The sequence below is a fragment of the Engystomops pustulosus genome, chromosome 4 (assembly GCF_040894005.1).
Source record: "Engystomops pustulosus chromosome 4, aEngPut4.maternal, whole genome shotgun sequence".
NCBI lineage: Eukaryota > Metazoa > Chordata > Amphibia > Anura > Leptodactylidae > Engystomops > Engystomops pustulosus.
Genome location: NC_092414.1, coordinates 116,511,202 through 116,531,238, shown reverse-complemented (window position 1 = coordinate 116,531,238; position 20,037 = coordinate 116,511,202). Strand labels below are relative to the sequence as shown.

The 20,037-nt window shown below is 36.5% G+C and overlaps 1 protein-coding gene across 1 annotated transcript; it reads left to right on the top strand.

Annotated features, from left to right (window-relative positions):
- The first annotated feature begins 3,594 nt into the window (after nucleotides 1–3,594).
- On the top strand, nucleotides 3,595–18,987 carry SLC26A4 (solute carrier family 26 member 4). Its single transcript, XM_072147153.1, has 21 exons — nucleotides 3,595–3,640; nucleotides 3,853–3,995; nucleotides 4,391–4,530; nucleotides 6,287–6,397; nucleotides 7,100–7,281; nucleotides 7,591–7,755; nucleotides 7,933–8,085; nucleotides 8,167–8,249; nucleotides 9,152–9,299; nucleotides 9,885–9,998; nucleotides 10,081–10,158; nucleotides 10,456–10,551; nucleotides 11,448–11,554; nucleotides 12,325–12,394; nucleotides 12,811–12,903; nucleotides 12,998–13,093; nucleotides 14,147–14,383; nucleotides 16,047–16,101; nucleotides 16,204–16,349; nucleotides 17,118–17,201; nucleotides 17,717–18,987. Exons 2-21 carry the CDS (start codon nucleotides 3,868–3,870, stop codon nucleotides 17,738–17,740), a joined length of 2,310 nt encoding a protein of 769 aa, XP_072003254.1. The 5' UTR covers nucleotides 3,595–3,640; nucleotides 3,853–3,867; the 3' UTR covers nucleotides 17,741–18,987.
- Nucleotides 18,988–20,037: the final 1,050 nt, after the last annotated feature.

Here is a 20,037-nt window from a genome sequence, read left to right as displayed (position 1 = left end):
TGCACTCACCTTCCATTGTTCCCCCGATGCGCCCCGCCCTCATGTTCCCTTGCGGTGTCAGGTTGGATTTCGGATGTAAACAAAGATGGCGGTGTCCTGCTACAAGTGGCATCATGACGTCACACACTGCAACGTCACACGCTGCCATACTAAAGTCAGGCATATCGGCGGGATTTGGCCCAGGGACCCGGAGCCAAATACACTGTTAAAATAGAACTCGTGTATAGGAGAGCAACCAAGATTATTAGGGGAATGGGGGGACTAGAATACAATGACAGATTACAACATTTGTGATTATTCAGTTTAGAAAAAAGATGACCTCATTACAATGAGGGGAGACCTCATTAAAATGTATAAATACCAGAACGTCAGTACAAGGATCTCTCCGAAGATCTTTTTATACCAAGGCCTGTGACCAGGAAAAGGGGGCATCCTCACACCTAGAGGAGAGAAGGTTCTACCATCACCATAGACAACGCTTTTTTTACTGGAAGAGGAGTGAGACTATTTTGTAAAGCTCTACGGAATTTGATGGTGCTATATAAATAAAGATTATTATTATTATTATTATTATTATTATGGAACTCTCTGCCCCAGGAGGTTGTTATGGTGGACTCTATGTACATGTTCAAGAGAGGCCTGGGTGCCTATGTGCCTATGTGGAGAGCAAAAATATCACGGGTTATGGGAAAATACATTTGTTTCATTCTTAAAGGTTGGACTTGATGGACTTTTTGCTACTCCACCACTTCTTCCACTGAGCAAGATTATTTACAAGAACATTCTAGACAGTCTATCTTTAGTATTGACCGAATTTAATGCCTTCCGAGGACCAGTTTATTTTTTTTATCACGTCCTGCCCATTTTTATGACTGTTGGTGATAAGTTAGAAACATAGCACAACACCTTGTAAGTGTATTCGAAGTCTCAGAAAATTTACCCAAAAGTCAGAACCAGTCATTTTCAGAGACAAAAACAAAGAGCCATTTAGACTTAGCATGTTAAATGTTATATGTAAAATTAAACTGAAGATGTATCGTTGTTTCCAGGTGAAAGTATCTTCTTCCTTAAAATAAAATTGAATTACAATTTAAGTTTGCAAAGTTGCATCTGAACAAATCGTAACAATCTTCTGTGGACAAACAAAACCAAAGTGGAGATGCTTGACCAAATTGCACAGCGCCATATTTAGTGTAAGCAAACAGCAAATTGGCAAAAAAACCTCTTATGTACTGCCAAGCACATTGGTGGGCAAGTGATGATTTGGACAACTTTACGTCATTGGGGGTTATTTTTCATTAGGCCTGCTTGTTGATGCCAGAGGTCAGAGGAGAATGGGCAGACTGGTTCGAGCTGATAGAAAGACAACAGTGACTCAAATCGCCACCCGTTACAACCAAGGTAGGCAGAAGAGCATCTCTGAACGCACAATACGTTGAACTTTGAGGCAGATGGGCTACAGCAGCAGAAGACCACACCGGGTGCCACTCCTTTCAGCTAAGAACAGGAAACTGAGGCTACAATTTGCACAAGCTCATCGAAATTGGACAGTAGAAGATTGAAAAAACGTTGCCTGGTCTCGATTTCTGCTGCGACATTCGGATGGTAGGGTCAGAATTTGGCATCAACAACATGAAAGCATGGATCCATCCTGCCTTGTATCAACGGTTCAGGCTGGTGGTGTCATGGTGTGGGGAATATTTTCTTGGCACTCTTTGGGCCCCTTGGTACCAATAAAGCATCGTTGCAACACCACAGCCTACCTGAGTATTGTTGCTGACCATGTCCATCCCTTTATGACCACAATGTACCCAACATCTGATGGCTACTTTCAGCAGGATAATGCGCCATGTCATAAAGCTGGAATCATCTCAGACTGGTTTCTTGAACATGACAATGAGTTCATTGTACTCAAATGGCCTCCACAGTCACCAGATCTCAATCCAATAGAGCATCTTTGGGATGTGGTGGAACGGGAGATTCGCAACATGGATGTGCAGCCGACAAATCTGCGGCAACTGTGTGATGCCATCATATCAATATGGACCAAAATCTCTGAGGAATGCTTCCAGCACCTTGTTGAATCTATGCCACGAAGAATTAAGGCAGTTCTGAAGGCAAAAGGGGGTCCAACCCGTTACTAGCATGGTGTACCTAATAAAGTGGCCGGTTAGTGTACACACACCAGATACACAGACATGCAGCATGTATACATCATACAACATATGCACATTATGTATATAAACACGCATATAGAGCAGAGAACATAAACCACAGTCTAGTTCTATGAGTAAGTGGTTTATCCTGATGGAATTTCGTAGTAGATTTCCTTTAAGCCAAATGTATAGTACAAATTAATTACCCAAAGCAATCTACTAAATCTAAAAATGCATCAGATTTCTCATCAAACATGAAACATTGAGTGGCATTCAGCGCATTTGTTTAGCAAAAGTTTTTATATATAATTAGATAACCACTTAGTGGCAGTCTGTCTGTGATTTTTAATAACCCGTTATATTTGATGGCTATCTTGGACTGCAACATTGGGGGGTATCACATTATTTTCTCTTTTTTTTGCACTTTTTGTTACTTTTTTGATGGATGGAATTTTTGATTTTGATGAATTTGAGCAATAATTTGCAACTTTTAAATCAGCCCCACAGTTTTAATGAGTTTTATGGTTGCAAATGAAAGTTTTTTAAAACTTTAGATATATTTAAATGTTACAACTTTTGCACTAATAATTTGTAGAATATATCTCAGAATATTTGTACTGTTATACAGTAATATATTTATCGTAAGGTATTTGATCTCTTAATTTCTCTTACAGTGATAAGCAATTCCCTAATGAACACACCATTACATTGTCCTATATTAGTGTCTCAACAAAAATAAAACAAATGACAAAGATAACAACAGAAATGACACAAAGAATGCAAATGATTGAAAAACACAAGACTGAGTATCTATAGATAGAAAGGTCATTTGTAAGGACAGTGTGTTCAATGTGTTACATCGCAAGAACTGTGTGTATATGTAGACAAAATACCCGTTTGTATACAAACATGTAGGCACTATAAAAAACAACCAGTAATAATCATTGATCAGCATGAAATATTATTAAAGAAGTAAATTTAATCATCTAATGTGTACTTATACAAACTGAACTTATTGTAAATCCAAATTAAATAATCTGTCCGAATCAGTCAGAATCTAATGAACAAATTTAGGTATCTTCTTAAAAATATGAGAGAAAGCAAAGAAGATAAACCTGCTTCATCCCATAATGATGGCAATAGCTGTAAATGTTATTAAGCAGAGATGACGTTTGTTATAAGAGAATGATAGAAAATAAAGTCATGGTTTAAACTGATTATCAAATTTCCACTACACTGTACTTCAGTAAGGACTCTTTCATGTATCATGTTATATAAACGTATTCAAATTACGGCAGGGGACTGCTGGACTTCTGAGAAAAGGGTTAATATACATGTGCTGGATGGTGAGTTTATTCTACCTCAAACTGGTGATGGGAGTCTATGTTTTCCCATAAATAGTACTTCCCTTGGGCTGCAAGGACTATATAATGCGAATAGCACAGGATACGAGCCAAGGTTGCTGAGGGCTGCAGCTTTTACAGGTACACAGAATTATGATTAACACCAGAGTTTCATCAATGTTTTACAACTTTCATGGTCCATATACATTATTTTATATAATAAATATGCTCCCTATGTTTATGTAAAAATATATATTCTAACTTATTTTCCAACCTTAGGAATACTTCATGATTTCAGGATATGTGCTGATGGTGGAATATATACTTTACATACTTCTGGCTATGTTCCTTAGGTGACATCAGGAAGAATGGATACGCACAGCCCTGGCTATCTCGTGGCACGAACGGTTTATTCGGATCCCGCTTTTCAGGAAGAAAATGAAAAGAAGGAAATTGTTAAGAAAACTATCCAGGAGAAGCTGCAAAAAAACTGCAGGTTGTTACTTTGCATGTAGTTTAAGTTGGTGAAATATTTGATAAGAGACTAAACTTTAGATTTTGATTAGGTTTTTAAGCTGAACAACATACGTGCAAATAAAATGAGATTTATTATAGGAGTAAGCAATGCAATGAGATTTAGCATGTCTGGTTTTCTTAGTTGCGTGCTTGATAGAGTTCCACAAGTATCACAAATACCTTTCAAAACTGTTTCACATAGTTACGGTATAGATCTACTCCTAGGTTTAAAAGATGATGTACAACGTCAGAGACTCACTTCTGAGACATCCTTTTATCATTTAACGTGCTAGGATTAGACATCGTTCTAAGCTGTAACCAGTTTTCTAGCAGTCATTTTGTCTTGACATTAATTCTTTTTTTCCCAATTGACAGCTGTACATCCAGAAGAGCTCTTCTGATTGTGAAGTCATTTTTCCCTGTCCTTGACTGGCTTCCAAAGTACAGATGGAAGGAATGGTTTGTCAACGACCTGATTTCTGGAGTCAGTACCGGGCTTGTAGCCACACTGCAAGGTAAGCGATCTGGAAGATTTGTAATAGGTTGAGGCAGTTGTTTCAGGAGATATTATGCGGTAATGCTTTTTTATAAAAAGATATTAAGATATATATTCATATAACGACCTCATCATTTATATGTATCCATCATCTGAGACACAGTAATGTGCCTTTAAGATTGTGTCACAAGGTCCCCATAGGGTGCCAAAACGCTCCACAAAATTTGATACCCAATCTCTCCCGCGTATAACAATACCCCATATGTGGTGGTAACCTGCTGTATGGGCACACGCCAGGGCATTGAAGGGAAGCTGCGCCATTCAGAGCAGATTATGCATTGTCACTTTTTATTGGCTATACAATCTTTATTTTTTTGGCCATTTGGACATATAAGGACTTATTTTTCGCCACATGAGATACACTTTACAAATACTTCATTTTTAATGTATGGAGGAAAACAAAATTGTCAATTTTGAGTTTCTTTTTTTTGTATATTTTGGGGGTCGTACACCATACACTAAAAATACTATAATATTTTTATTATATAGATCACTACGATTATGGTGATATCTCATTTATATAGTTTTTTTTTATATATTTTACAATTTTACAGGAAAAAAACGAATATAAAGAAAATCTCAATTGTTTTTGCATTGCCATCTTTTCGGAGTTATAACTTTAATATTTTTTGGTTGACAGAGCCAGTTTAAGGCTTATTTTTTTACGTGTTGAGTTGTCCTTTTTTAGTGGTACCATTTTGGTGCACATAACTTTTTTTTAATCACTTTTTGGAACATTTTTGTGAAGGGATTTTATGAAAATTTACATTTTTGGCGAGTTTTTCAGGTTTTGTTTTTACGGCGTTCACCGTACGGGTCCAATAATGTTTCTGACTTATTGTACAGATTGTTACGGACGCGGCGATACCAAATATGTGGGGGGTTTTGGTGATTTTCAGTTTTTTTTTACATTATTAGATGTGTATAGGGAATGTTTGTGTTTAGGGGACTTTAACTTTATTTAATTAATTCTTTTTATTAAAAAGTGTGTTGATTTAGTGTTTTTAACTTTTGTTCTTTACTTTTACAGGTTAGCTTAAATAAGCGATCCACTGATCGCTTGTTCAAGCTATTCTTCACCTAATACAGTGTAATACAGATGTATTACACTGTATTATGTGACACACTGAGCATGCTGCGCATGCTCAGTGTGTCACAGCCGAGTCCTGCCAAAAGGCAGGACCCAGCTTCCCGGAAGGAGATTGCTCAGCCCCGGGCACTGGCAGTCCCAGGGCTGCGATCGGAGCAGCGGACCCCCCGGTAAGCGCTGCGCGGGGGGTCCGATTACAGTTAAATGCCCCTGACACGCCGCGGCCAGCGCTGCCGGCGCCAGAAGCTTGACGTACTATTACTGCATTTTGCGGGAACGCACCTCCCGCCATGCAGTAATAGTACGTCAAATGTCGGGAAGGGGTTAATAATTTGTAATATTCATTTATGCAATGTTGTTAAGACTCTAGTTTTTAATCTAAAATAAATGTACAGCTTTCTTTATTTTAGTTCTAACCATACAATAAACAGGTTTGACCAGCTATGTTTTCCTAATTGTAAAGGATTGCAAAATAGATTGTTTTTATGAACTTATAATAATATTAGGAAGATTATTATTGAGTGTTTATTAATAGGTTTGCATAGTTCCTTTATGTAATTGTCGTTTATAAATGCTCTTATATAGTGACTGTTTATTTCTAGTATAATCTATTTTTTCTGAACAGGTCTGGCTTTTGCATTACTTGCTGCAGTCCCTGTTGGATACGGTCTCTACTCTTCATTCTTTCCTATTTTGACATATTTCTTTTTGGGAACATCTAAACACATATCAGTTGGTAAGTAATATGCTATGTAATGATTTCAAAGTAAGAAATATATTTGTATTGTGTCAGTCATCATTAAATGAAATATAACATCAAAATCAAGCATGATAAACCAGGAACCCTTACTCATAGATCCAGGCACTGTGATGGTGGTAATCTTTCTTATATCAGTTATGCATGGCCTCCTTCCTTCTAATATAAACTTTTATAATTATGCTAATGTGTCTGAATGGCTCTGGGGGTGCTTCCAGAGCACCTCAGTGATGTATCTTCACAGGCTGTTACAATGAGCAAAACAAGTCTCCCGTTCCTGTGCACTTCCTGCTACTGCTAATTACATAGGCAGAGTGAGGAGGGAGAGTGAGCAAGAAAAGAGGGAGACATGTTCTGCTCATTGTAACAGCCTGTGACAGTGCATCAATGTTGATTCTAGAAGGAAGGCGGCCTAGATACAAAAATATAAGATTACCACAGTAACGGTGCCTGGATCTATGAGTAGGTGTCCCTAGTTTACCATGCTTGATGTTGATGTTATATTTAATTTTGATGTTTTAGAAATATTGAATTGCTCTGCTGTTTCTCTCGCCTTTGCTAAGTATTCCACACTAATCCACAAGAGTGTAACTACACCATAATCTAGGCATAATGTAATGGAGTAGGAAGGTGTCTATATATTATGCAGCTAAATTAAGCCACATCTCCATTGTTTTACAGGACCCTTTCCAGTGGTCAGCTTGATGGTGGGGTCTGTTGTCTTGAGTATGGCTCCTGATGAAAAATTTACCATGCTGAGTAACGGCACCGGACTGAACAAGACAGTGATAGACACAGTGGCCAGGGATGCGGCTCGAGTTATGGTTTCTGGCACTCTCAGTTGCTTAATAGGAATAATTCAGGTAAAAAAAAATATTTGTGTTGAAAGATGTGCTCTGATCGGAAAATAACCCACTTATCCCTATTTTCTTGGCTTATGCTTATAGCCATTTTATTTTATCAGGAATACTTACAGTGTTACTTCATGTTTATCGTGCATAAAAATTTACATAAAGTGCAAATAAACTCAGCACAACATAAATGTAAAGTGCAATTTCATATATTAAGGTTTCTTTTCCTTTCCCCTAATGCCCCAATTTCTAATAGGTTAACATGCAAATCTGCCTTTTGTTTTATTGATTTATACATCAGTGTTTTTTTTAAATCCACAGCTTTTACTAGGGATATTCCAGATCGGCTTTATTGTCCGGTACCTAGCAGATCCTTTGGTTGGTGGGTTCACCACAGCAGCTGCTTTCCAGGTGTTTGTATCACAAGTCAAAACACTGCTCAATGTTCCCACAAAAAACTACAATGGCGTACTCTCTATAATATATGTAAGTTAACCATAATTTTAAATGCTGTTTTATGGGAATGTCTCTGTTGAAGCTCAAATTTGCTTCAAATCAGTTCAGATTTGCTAACCATGTGACAAAATGTGAAATTGCATATGTTTAATTTTACATCACTAAAATATGAATTATTTTACTAATAATTTTTTTATTTTGATCTAGACAATTATTGATATCTTTGCAAATATTGGAAAAACCAACATCGCTGATCTAATTGCTGGACTCCTGACTTTGCTTGTCTGCATTGTGGTGAAAGAACTGAATGATCGATACAAGCACATTATTAAAGTACCTATACCGATAGAAGTCTTGGTGGTACGTGCAATAACTGGATTAAAGTAAAACAATTAAATAACAGAAATGTGTATGTTTCATTTGTTTTATTTCATCTTACAGACAATAGTAGCTACAGGGATATCATATGGAGCAAATCTAGAACAAAAGTATAATGCTGGAATAGTAAAAAAGATTCCAAATGGGTAAGTGTAGTCTGAGCTGAAGTATAGAAATGACCTGTCTTTAGAGTTCTTATGTGTCTTCTGTATTGATGGAGGGGGTTCATAAATAGAGATATCATAAATTCAATTCAAATTCAGATCATGAAAAGTCCCCTTGATGTGCATTTGCAACATATACGGATTACTACAAAACGAAATATTACCTCTGCATAAAATGCTGAATAAAAGCTATTCTGACGCAGTGGAGCAGATTTATTAATAATAATAATTCCTTTATTTATATAGCACACATATTATGCAGCGCTGCACAGAGCTCGCCAAATCGGTCCCTGTCCCCAATGGGGCTCACAATCTAATCAACCAAGCAGTACGTTTTGGTGTGTGGGAGTAAACCCTATTGTTATTAAACATACATTGGTGGCACGTTTCAGCCTGGTGCCCCCCTTAGATGTCCATAAGAAATTAGTGGCTGCACCACAAATTTGGAGGAGGAATAAGACTTTATATATTTTGTGGCACAGGCGTAAATCTTGCCTCACAGAACCGTTACTGTGCTCAATAGAAGTGTATGGGGCCGCGAGCGCTGGCTGCTGTTTGTGCAGCCCGCTCATGGCCAAAAACTTCAGCAATGTGCATGAGGCCTTAATTATAAAGTCTTTAGACAGTTTTATAATTAATATGACCAAAGGGATGTAGCTTGATAACAGGGCTTCATATGAAAGGGTAAATTTGATGTATAATAGAATACAAGATATAAAAAATAATAGACAGTTACTAGGAGTGCTACATTGAATGTTATGTTAATCTACTAACAGAAAGAAATTAATTTATTTTACTAAATACGGTAATATGATTTATTAACCACTTCTTTGATTGAAGATTGCAATTATGGTGTTTATCACAATGTTGCTTTTTTCTTTTAGTTTCATACCTCCTATGACACCAGATGTGAGTCTCTTTCAAGAAATGATTGGCTCAGCATTTTCAATAGGTATAGTGGCCTATGCTGTTGCGGTGTCTGTAGGCAAAGTGTATGCTACCAAACACAACTATGCCATCAATGGGAATCAGGTATGTGTCTTCTGTACCCTGCACATTAAATTATTGGATGATATTGACCTACATTTATTATGGCATCTCCCCCGTTTTCTGGCAAAGAAACCATATAAATCTCTCTTTCCCTGCCACTTTTTGGGTTTCTACAACCTGCATGCCATTATGGACATGTGGCTCGTGAACGCCGCATTTACTATAGTCTGAGCCGGAGATTTGAGCAACAAACTCTGCCAGTTCCGACCTGGTCTACAGGTCGGAACTGGTGAAGTTTGCGTCCATATTCACGAAGAGGCCAGAGTGAATATCAGTGCAGGAAGCAGGCAGGGGAAAACTAAAACGCCAGTCCTAATAAATTCCTCACCTTTGTGTCTAAATAGTGATGTATGCGAGTGTTAAACTGTATGTTACATATTTCTTTAGTCACAAATGTAAAATACATCTACTACTCCTGACAAATCTTTAGGTCTACAAAAAAATAAAGCTACTGTATATGCTGATAAAAATATAGATATGTGAAAAGTACATTTTATAAAGACATGTTACTCTACTACAATCGTATTTCACGACCATGTGCTAAATGACATGTATTTCTGTTTACAGGAGTTTATCGCCTTTGGCATAAGCAACCTTTTCTCTGGAGCCTTTTCTTGTTTTTGTGCCACCACTGCCTTGTCACGTACAGCCGTCCAGGAAAGCACAGGTGGAAAGACTCAGGTAAGCTGGGGCTGTGTCTTGGAGGCAATTTCTTGCAGGTGGGAACTTTTTCCAGTTAACAAAATAATATTTTGTGTTACAGATAGCTGGTATAATTTCCGCCTTCATTGTGTTGATTGCTATAGTGGCACTCGGTAGACTCCTTGAACCATTGCAGAAGGTAAGTAACTTCTAAACTATTTGGTTTCCTAAGAAACTTTGCTGACAATTTTATAGTAGTGAGAAAAAAAATATTTTTAAGTCTTTTTAAAGATGTATTTTCTGAATCAAATTCATAGAAATGCAAAGCTTCATCTCTGATCCTATCATCAGAGATACAATATAGAATGTATTCTTCATGAAAGGTTGACATATGACAATGACTACTACTACCAGTAATCAAAATATTCGACAGTATTTTATATGCTTGTGTTTATAATTATGTTAAAAACTGACTAATCCATGCATCTTATTACAGTCAGTGCTGGCAGCTATTGTTATAGCAAATCTTAAAGGAATGTTCTGGCAAGTTTTTGATGTGCCTCGTTTATGGAGACAAAACAAGTGGGACTCGGTAAGTTTATTAAACAGTTTTATAAGCCACAGATGTACTTCTACTTCATTGATCACATACCATTCACATTAAATTGATTTGATTTCTTAGTTACATCTTTATTCGTAATAGTTAGACTGAATTCAACTATGCCAATACTCTCACTTGCTGATCAACGGAAGCCCCGTTTCCAAAAGAGAATTCTAGAATGACAATTCTAGATTGAAGGGGCCACAGTGCTCAGTGGTATTGCCCCTCAGGGCCATTTACTTGAATGAGACAAATTGGCAGTTCTCTTTACAGCCTGATGCTGTTCCAAGAAAATATGGACAGATCCCTATCAATAAAAGTTAGAATATTGGAGATAAAATAGCAGTTAGAGTAGTACAAAAAATAAAACCATGCAGTAGTTAGGTCCACTATCTCATATAGGTGGGGGTACTGGACTAGTAAGAGGCTATATATTTATATAATGGTTTTATCCTGGGATTTCAGGATGTTCTTCCGGATCTGATGAAGAAAGTGATATACCCTCAAAATGCATTATCCTACTCTTAGCCAATAAAAATGTTGCATGATATTCATTGGCACCAATCTATCCAATTTTTGCAAACTCTACATGCTACATACATGTAACTCTACATGCTACATACTCAATTCCTGAAATAGTTAATCACTTGTTATAGCTAAAATACCAATTTAAACACAGGATGGTTTTATGTGCTGTCCAAGCTATTTCACTGTGGAAGTTATGTAGAATGCAAGGCATTAAGTAAAAGAAAATTTGTTTATGATTGGTGTTTAATTGGTGCAGTGGCATATAACTTTCTATTAAATGAAGCAACCGAGCATACTGTATACCTTTCTAAGTGGTTATAAAACATCAATATAAAAGAACGTTTCCTTTATTTGTTTAGGTGATCTGGGTGTTCACGTGTATTGCATCCATCATTTTGGGACTTGACTTGGGATTGTTGGCCGGTTTGGTATTCGGATTACTAACTCTTGTTCTACGAGTCCAGTTGTAAGTACTTCATTTTTATACTATGATGCGATTTAGTCTAAATTTTTTTAAAATTATTATTATCAGGAGTGATTTTTAAGTCAATTTAGCAGGAGACTACACTGACTTAACATTGATCCAAACATATAAACAGCTGGATATATTGCATCTTTAATTCTGCCAAGTTTATGATTTCCATTAAGTTTGGTGACCACTATGTCTCAATAATAAATGTCCCAGTTCATAAACTAGGCTTAACCGTCAAACTGCACCTACTTTTTAAAAGTAAGGGTGGTGTAAAAATGCACAAAGACCAGGAGTTTTGGAGTTCAGAAATATTACATTCCAACAATGTGCTTACCAAAAGACAAATAAGATACAGTAGGTCTAGTTTCAATTCAGCAATTGTAGACTTCCTGGAATTGTTGGGAATAACGACACAACACCACTATGTTTAGCACTAATGTTTAAATCTTTCTACTTGTAAAGAAGGCAATATAGTTCTGTTATACAAATGTGGGATATACCATATTTTTCAGACTATAAGGCGCACAAAAAATCTTTTGATTCTCTCAGAGATCAAAGGTGCGCCTTATATATGAATTATAAGTACAGACAACAGTTGCCTTGAACTGTGCACAGGTCTGCCTCCTGCTGGTCATTCATCATTATAATCAGGTGCGCCTTATAATCCGGTGCGATTATGTAGGGATAGTTCCACATACAGAGGTTTATTTTATGTGTCATGACAAAATGTTGTAGTGCTTACTTTTGATATGTTTTTGTTCTAGCCCATCATGTGGTGCGCTTGGAAATGTCCCTGGAACAGAACTCTACAAGGAGGTTAAAACATACAAAACGGTACATAAAGCAGTAAACATTATGACTAGAATTGTAAATGTAAATGGTTTTAAAAACTAAATTAATAAGTTACCACAACACAATATATATCACAAATATTATAGATATTTTATATATGATACTATCACATCCCATGACCATCTGCTTTTTGGGAGCCTGGGAGTTTTGGAGTCTGGGAGATAATTAAATCTCATAAAAACCTAGTGATGCAGATGTATCAATCTGCTTATGTCAAAATTCTGTCGTAATTTACACCAAAAAAAATATTTTAAAAATACCTTTCAACACACATATAAAAGGATTTTAGACACTTTTAACTCATGCAACAAGAGTGCAACTGTAAAGGGAGTGTGGCTTCAAGGGAAAAAAACTGCAAAATGAATAACCCAGAAATTTTTTTTTATATTTCTCTGTAGGTTGTGGAACCTGAAGGAATTAAAATTGTTCGGTTTACTAGTGGTATTTTCTATGGCAATATTGATGGACTGAAAAGTGGAATCAAAAAAGTTGTGAGTGCATTTACATTTGTGTCCATCTCTCAGCAGGATTTCCATAGTCTACTTAATATATACCAATTAAATGTATTACATTTTTTCATTTTAGGTTGGGTTTGATGCTGTCAGAATTTTTAATAAGCGGACCAAAGCACTGAGGAAAATAAATAAACTGATTAAGAAAGGACAACTAAGGGCAACCAAGGTAATATATTGTTCCTACATATCTGTTGTTTTTAAAGATAAACTATCATATATAGAATGATAGATGTTTAACTGTATAAAATCAGAAAAGAACATCCCTACCATGCCATATCATGCTCCTGTTGCCCATTCACCCGCGCTCCCAGCTGGGCCAGAGGTATCAGCAGTAACAGAACCCACTTCAAAGAATTATTGTATTCAAGGTGATGCCACTTCTTGTAAGACAACAGGGCTGGCTGCAGTAGGTCCTGTGCATTTTGACACTTCTGACCTAGGTGGGAATGTCGGTGAAAAGCTGACAGGGGAGCATCGTAAGTAAGCCTTGCATTAAACTACCTTAGTGAATTCCATACTGGAACATTTTGGCTTCATGTTGTGAACACCTGTCATCAGGTCTCTGTCACTAGTCCTGTCACCACTACATTTTAGAGCAGACCTTTATCTAGTTGATTCATGTCTGTGTGCAATGTATAGTAAAGCATTGCTAGTGTTTTAGCTGCTGCCTGTTAGTGACACAGACATCAACTACACAAGTTGTGTATATGAATAACAGCATGTCAGGCTATTACTCATATACACATGGCTGCATCCTGTAGAAGTTATATCTCTCATACACACACAGGCTGAAGGGGATGTGGCCACCAGTACCAGGAAGCACATAGAGGAGCCATTACACCATTATACTGCACATCATTATACATGCTGTCAATCATGTGTATAGGAGTATCTCATACACACACAGGCTGCAGGACCACCAGCACCAGGAAACACATAGAGGAGCCAGTGCCAGGAGTGTCACATCATTATACAGGCTGTCAGTCAAGCACTGGGAGGTGTGGCCGTGCCTTACACTCATGAATAAGCTGAATATGATAATGACTCATTGTACCCATCTCAGGTCATTTGCATACAGCTTTAGGACATGATAGTTTGAGTTTACAGGCATGTAGAGGAAAAATGTAGGGGCACTGCTTCTACGGCATTTTATGAAAATATATTTAGCTTTGGGTGGTTATTTGACAGATTCTAAAATAAATACTTTTTCTTTTTAAAGAATGGCATCATCAGTGATGTTGGTACAGATAATGAAGGATTTGAGCCAGATGATGATGATATTGAAGACCCAGAGAAAGAACAGAACACAGAAGTGAAAGAAGTGGAGATTCAAGTAGACTGGAATTCAGAGCTGCCAATTACAGTGTCTGTTCCCAAAGTCTCCATTCACAGCCTAATTTTTGACTTTGGTCAAATTTCTTTCCTTGATGTGGTGGCTGTAAGGTCATTGAAAGTGGTAAGTAAACATCTGATTTACTTTGAAACAATTCTTTAATGAATACATTAAACTAACCAAGGTCACTAGATGCACCAGCTGTTTAACATAAAGTGGACTCTACTTTAGAATCCTTCATATATTTTGAGCATTCTCAGTAATAATGTATTGTAATGTACTGATGACTGCCTTCAACCACTTTTTGAATATTATTTGGTTTGATTATTTATTGCTTATAGTCATTATTCATCTCACTATAATACATAAACAACAATCACTCATAGTAGAATACCATTCAAATAAGTATCATATGTTTGCAGTGATTATGTCTTACAAAGTTACATCAAGGTCTATTGCCCTGGAGCATCAAACTCTCATCTTATGCTTGTCTGAATATCCGTCTCAACCATGCCATGCTGTGTTCAGTTCTGGTATCTGAGCATTTGGGACGGACATTCAGACAATCACATTACAGTCACTCCTGATTTTTAGTTGTAACAGGCAAAATTACAATTCAAGTAAAAGAAATACAATACAAAACAGTACAAACATATTCGGGCAAACTATTTACCCTCAACAATAAAGGACATCTTTCATCAGATCAAGGATTGTAAACAAAACATACAGACATACTGGTATGTGCCCCCTCTGGCAGGATCTGGTGTTCTTTTAGCTTCTTATGCCCTTGTTTTAAAAAAAAAAAGCCTTAAAAACGTTTTAAGAAGCTAAAAGAACAGAAGATCCTGCCAAAGGGGGCGCACACCAGTATGTTGGTGTGCTTGTTTTACAATCCTTGATCTGATGATAGATGTCCTTTAACCTATCCCTGATAGGGATAATCAAACAAGTAACAGTTGGTGAAAATGAGTTTTCAGGAAGAGGCAGTTGGGTGGGAGGGTTAGGAGGAATTTATAATCATATTTTATATGAGCCTAAGCCTTTATTCACATGAACATATGGGGACGTATATACATCCCCCATATACTTCAATGGCCTCACGGCACCATACGGGAGCGGTACGGTAGCCCGTAGAAAAAAAGGACATGTCCTATCTTTCGACGGAATACGGCGCAGAGCCCTATGTTACTCTATGGCGCTCTCCCCCTCCTCCTCTCCCAGGCACTGATGTATGCCCACCGTATTACGGTATGGGGGGCATACATCATGTGAATGTAGCCAAATTCTTAGTTTCCACATTCAGGTTTTGCATGTAGTTTGGAATATAAAACTAGAACTGGAATGAGGAAAGAAAGAGAAGGGACATCTATCCATTTAATTTTCGTATTATGATCCATACCCGGTTTTGTCTTTAAAACTGCGTGCAAAAATGTGATTGCAGGAACACAGCTTTTACATCATTTGTCGAAAGAACATCCCCTGAAATTATTTTCATGATTTGTTGTCCTCACACAGTTTGCATCAGGCTATTATTAAGCAGCAATCGTTTCAGCGCAAATCTATCTGTCTAGGGACTCACATTGCCTTTCCGTGCTGGGTTTTTCAGTCATAGCATCTAGATGATTTGTACTTATTTGTACTTAGAAGAATGCACTTATACTATGCATTTAAGAAGTAACCCTTTAGCCAATAAACGAAAGCCAACCGTGGTTTAAGTATGCATTCTAATAATAAAGCTGTTTTTGTTCAACTGTGGTTTGTAGTCATCTGTTGTTTTTTGTTTCAGATCTACAAAGAGTTCAAGAGGATTGATGTAGATGTTTACATTGCAGCATGTGATGGTAAAAAAAAATTTTTACACTTATTTCATGACACCATTTTTTACATTAATCTTACAAAGGTGTGGTACAATGAGTAATTTATGTATTTTTCCCCTTTAATAGATCATGTATACAAAAAATTTGAAGATTGTCTGTTTTTCGATGATCAAATCAAGCCAGACATTTTCTTCATGACTATTCATGATGCAGTGTTATACATCGAGGACAAGAGAAAGTACAATGAAGGACACGATCCATTCATGGAGAAGGTAAAATACATTTGCCCAATTTGTTTACTATTATTAACAGATTAAGCATCTAAAAAGCATTGTTTTCATTTTCCCACCCTGGAAACATATTTGCATATTTCCCAGAATCCCTTAGTGGAGCATCAATGGCTACAAGTCTTCACATGCCTAAAAGGCAGTCTCAATATGAAAATCTCTTACTTACTGACCCTAGTCAATAGACTCTCACTCCAAGCCAAACCAGTTCCCTACTCTGTACTGAATAGAACCAACCAGGTCAAAACAATGGTGTCTACAATTGAGAATATGTTCCTTATGGAATAAACATACTGGTTATACATGCTTGGTGTTAATGGGGAAGCCTTTCAAGGTAACTAAAAGAGGAATTGTTTTCCTTTTCCCACACTGGAAAACATATTTTGCATATTTCCCAGAATCAATAGGAACATCAATGACTCCAAGTTTCCACACACCTATAAGGCGACCTTAATTGGCAAACTCTCTATAAGGAAAACTGTTACTTCCTCATTCATAAGTTAGTCTGTTGAGAAAATCTTTTTAGGTATTTCAAAGTTAATAGACTAGGTGGATCTGTTTACGATCCTTCTTTGTAGGCCAAAGTTAAACATTTACATAGAATATCTCTTATTCTGGGGGACCTGGCACAGAAAACTCATGGATTTGAATGGGCTGTGTAGCATGATATGTATGCACTTATATCTGACTATAGCATAAAGGGGCTTGATGACTGACATTATCTTAACCACAATTTCTTTATTTTTTTTCAAGATCTCATTAATGCAAGAATCAAAAGAGCCATTGGAATACACAAATATTGAACCAACAAATGATGAACTGGATGCCCAAGAGGAGGTAAGAATACATCTAATAATATATAAATACATGCATATTTTGCAAATATGCCTTGCATCTAGAGATAAAAAAAAAACTTTTAAAAGGAGGAACCTATATGTAGTCTCCCAATATAAACATAAGATACCAAAGTACCTTCCATATGATATAAAGTGGAACCTCCCCAAAACATAACCTCTCTGAAATGACTGAAACTCTATCTTGGCCTGAATGTTTGTGACATTTTTTGTTTCAACATATATTTTGCATACTGCAAACCTTCTTTGAGAAGACCGCTTTTTAATGCATTTTTGGTTGGTTGTCAACATAAAAAGGTTTTACTTTAATTTCATGTCATCAATATAGTAAAAAAGATATTTTCTATTTATTTTTGAGTTTAACAGCAGTAATTTTTAAATAAAAGAAATAGTATATCATAGTGCCTTAGTAATATGTAAGAAGTACTTGTATTTATTTTATTTTGTATTGTTTTTGATTTGAAGAAGCCTAACATTTCATTTTATTTTGCCTTATAGGCTCTCCGAAGACTTGCTTCATGAACAATGCTACTGGAGCTACTGATTGGGTTGTGCAGCATTTGCTTTTCGTGACATTCTTGGACAATTTTTTTCTCCATGTGTTTATGGCTAGACTATAAGTACAAACATATAAGAGCTGACTACAGATCAAGCACATTGATCATGACTACAGTTTATGCAAAATGGAAATTAATGGTTTTGGTTGTTTCAGTAACTACCAAATGGATCTTAAATAGAATTTTTTTTCATATTATTCATAAATGGTCAGTAAGGAAGAATACACATCTAGTTACTGACAGTTTCTTCTGGACACAACTTTAGCACTTTATTATCAATAGAAGAAAGAACAACACTACATATGCCACTTCAATTACACGCTCCTTGGCAGTGGTCTCCAACCTGCGGCTCTCTGAGACTATACTCAATTCTGCATTGTTGGCTCCGCTGGGAGCCTAAGTCACAGATTCCATAAAAAACATGTCAAACCATATCAAACTAAATTGGATCTTTTGGTGTCCATTATACATATTTGGTGTACATATTTGGCATTATTTTTGTTGTTTTTCTCCTATAACAGAAGAACAAAGTAAATAATGAGGTGTAATGTTGTATATTGGTGTAAATCTACAACTTTAACAGCTACAACAGCATGTTGTAAATTATGAGCTGGTGAGCCACAGGTTAGAAACCACAGTGTAAGGTCAGTAGTAAGGCTTCTCCAGTAGTATATATTGTTTGCTAAGGAGTTCTAATTCAAATCTGGAATGATCATATAACATGGGTGCTTTTTAACATTATTTAATGTGTACTTAGTTGTATTTAGTTGGGGAAATGTCTTGATTGCCATCTTATAGTTAAAAGGGCGAAGAAATTGTAGCGGTCTGATACCTACACAACATCAATACCATGATGCTCAGCCTCATCACTTTTATACACAATGGGGCTGGTTCGCTGGTTTTACTATAGGAAAATGAGTGTTATGCCGCACAGGTTAAAACTGTGAAAAGACTCAATAGATGGACAGCAGTTCCAGCAGTCAGTCTTATTGTAGATATTTAATTTTACCCTTAAATAAGTGATCAAACACTCCAAAGATTTCATAAAGAAATGTATATCTCTTTACATAAATTATAGCAAAATTGTTATACAAACTGTGTGATTGAACCTACATGGAGCCGTATATAGCATTGAACCTATATGTACAAATATTTGTAATTGTTATGTAATATTTCTCAGGATTTCATTAAAAGAAAAACAGTTTCATTTTATTTGAGGCCACAAATCACATCATCATGCTGTTCTATTAACAATTCTAATACACAACTATGCATTGAACATAACCTCTACAACACTGTATGACTCGGTTTACATTTTGTTCACTCCTTCCTGTAAGTATAGGTGGGAAAGACTTGCACTTACAGCCGTAGGCTGTAACTATCCCACTGTATCAGCATACACTGGCATATGTCTTCTTGCTCAGCTTCTCTCCCTCTTTTAGCAGGAGCAGGAGCAAATATTAGCAGCAGGCAGTGATTTCAGGGTCTCCCTTCTGACATAACTCCATTTTGAACAAATACATCACTGATGCACGCCAAAGGTGTTTAGTGGAAGTTTATGTACACTTTATTAACAGGTAGCAGGATGGAATCCTGTGTTTCTTGCTGTATGGTGATATGCACTGACCAGATGGAGGTGAAAAGCACTTTGCTGATTTCTACCTGTCTCACAGTAAAATTCAGTGGCAGCATATTAAAATTGATAATAACTGTTATTGATTGATATTTTCTTTAAAGAAATAGAAACATTAGCTCACATTTTGCAGAAGTACTTAGTGACACAGGTTTAGCCAAGCACTGACTATTAATACAATATTACCAGTACAAACAAAATAGTCTCACCTGTTAAAAAAAATGGGCCTAGAAATGAGGAAAATGAAAAAATCTTCTAAGCACAAAAATTCAAGATGAACCCGCACAGCAAACAGCGAGACAAAACTTCTTGTAATATATAATTTTTTATCAAATGTTTGAAAAATGTTTGAAAATCAAAAGAAGTTAATTGTCCCAAAATAATACCACTGAAAACAACCCTTTTTGCAAAAAATAAGCCCTCAACCAGCTGTCAACAAAAAATACAGAAGTTGTTTGATACTAAAATAAATGCAATTTTTTTTCTAATATTGGTTTAGTTTAGCAAAATTGAGCAAAGATAAGAAAAATTATATAAATGAGGTATCAACCGTAATAATAATGAACAAGAGAATAAAGATAACAAAAGTTACTCACCGGTAATGATGTTTCCTTGAACCACGACGGCAC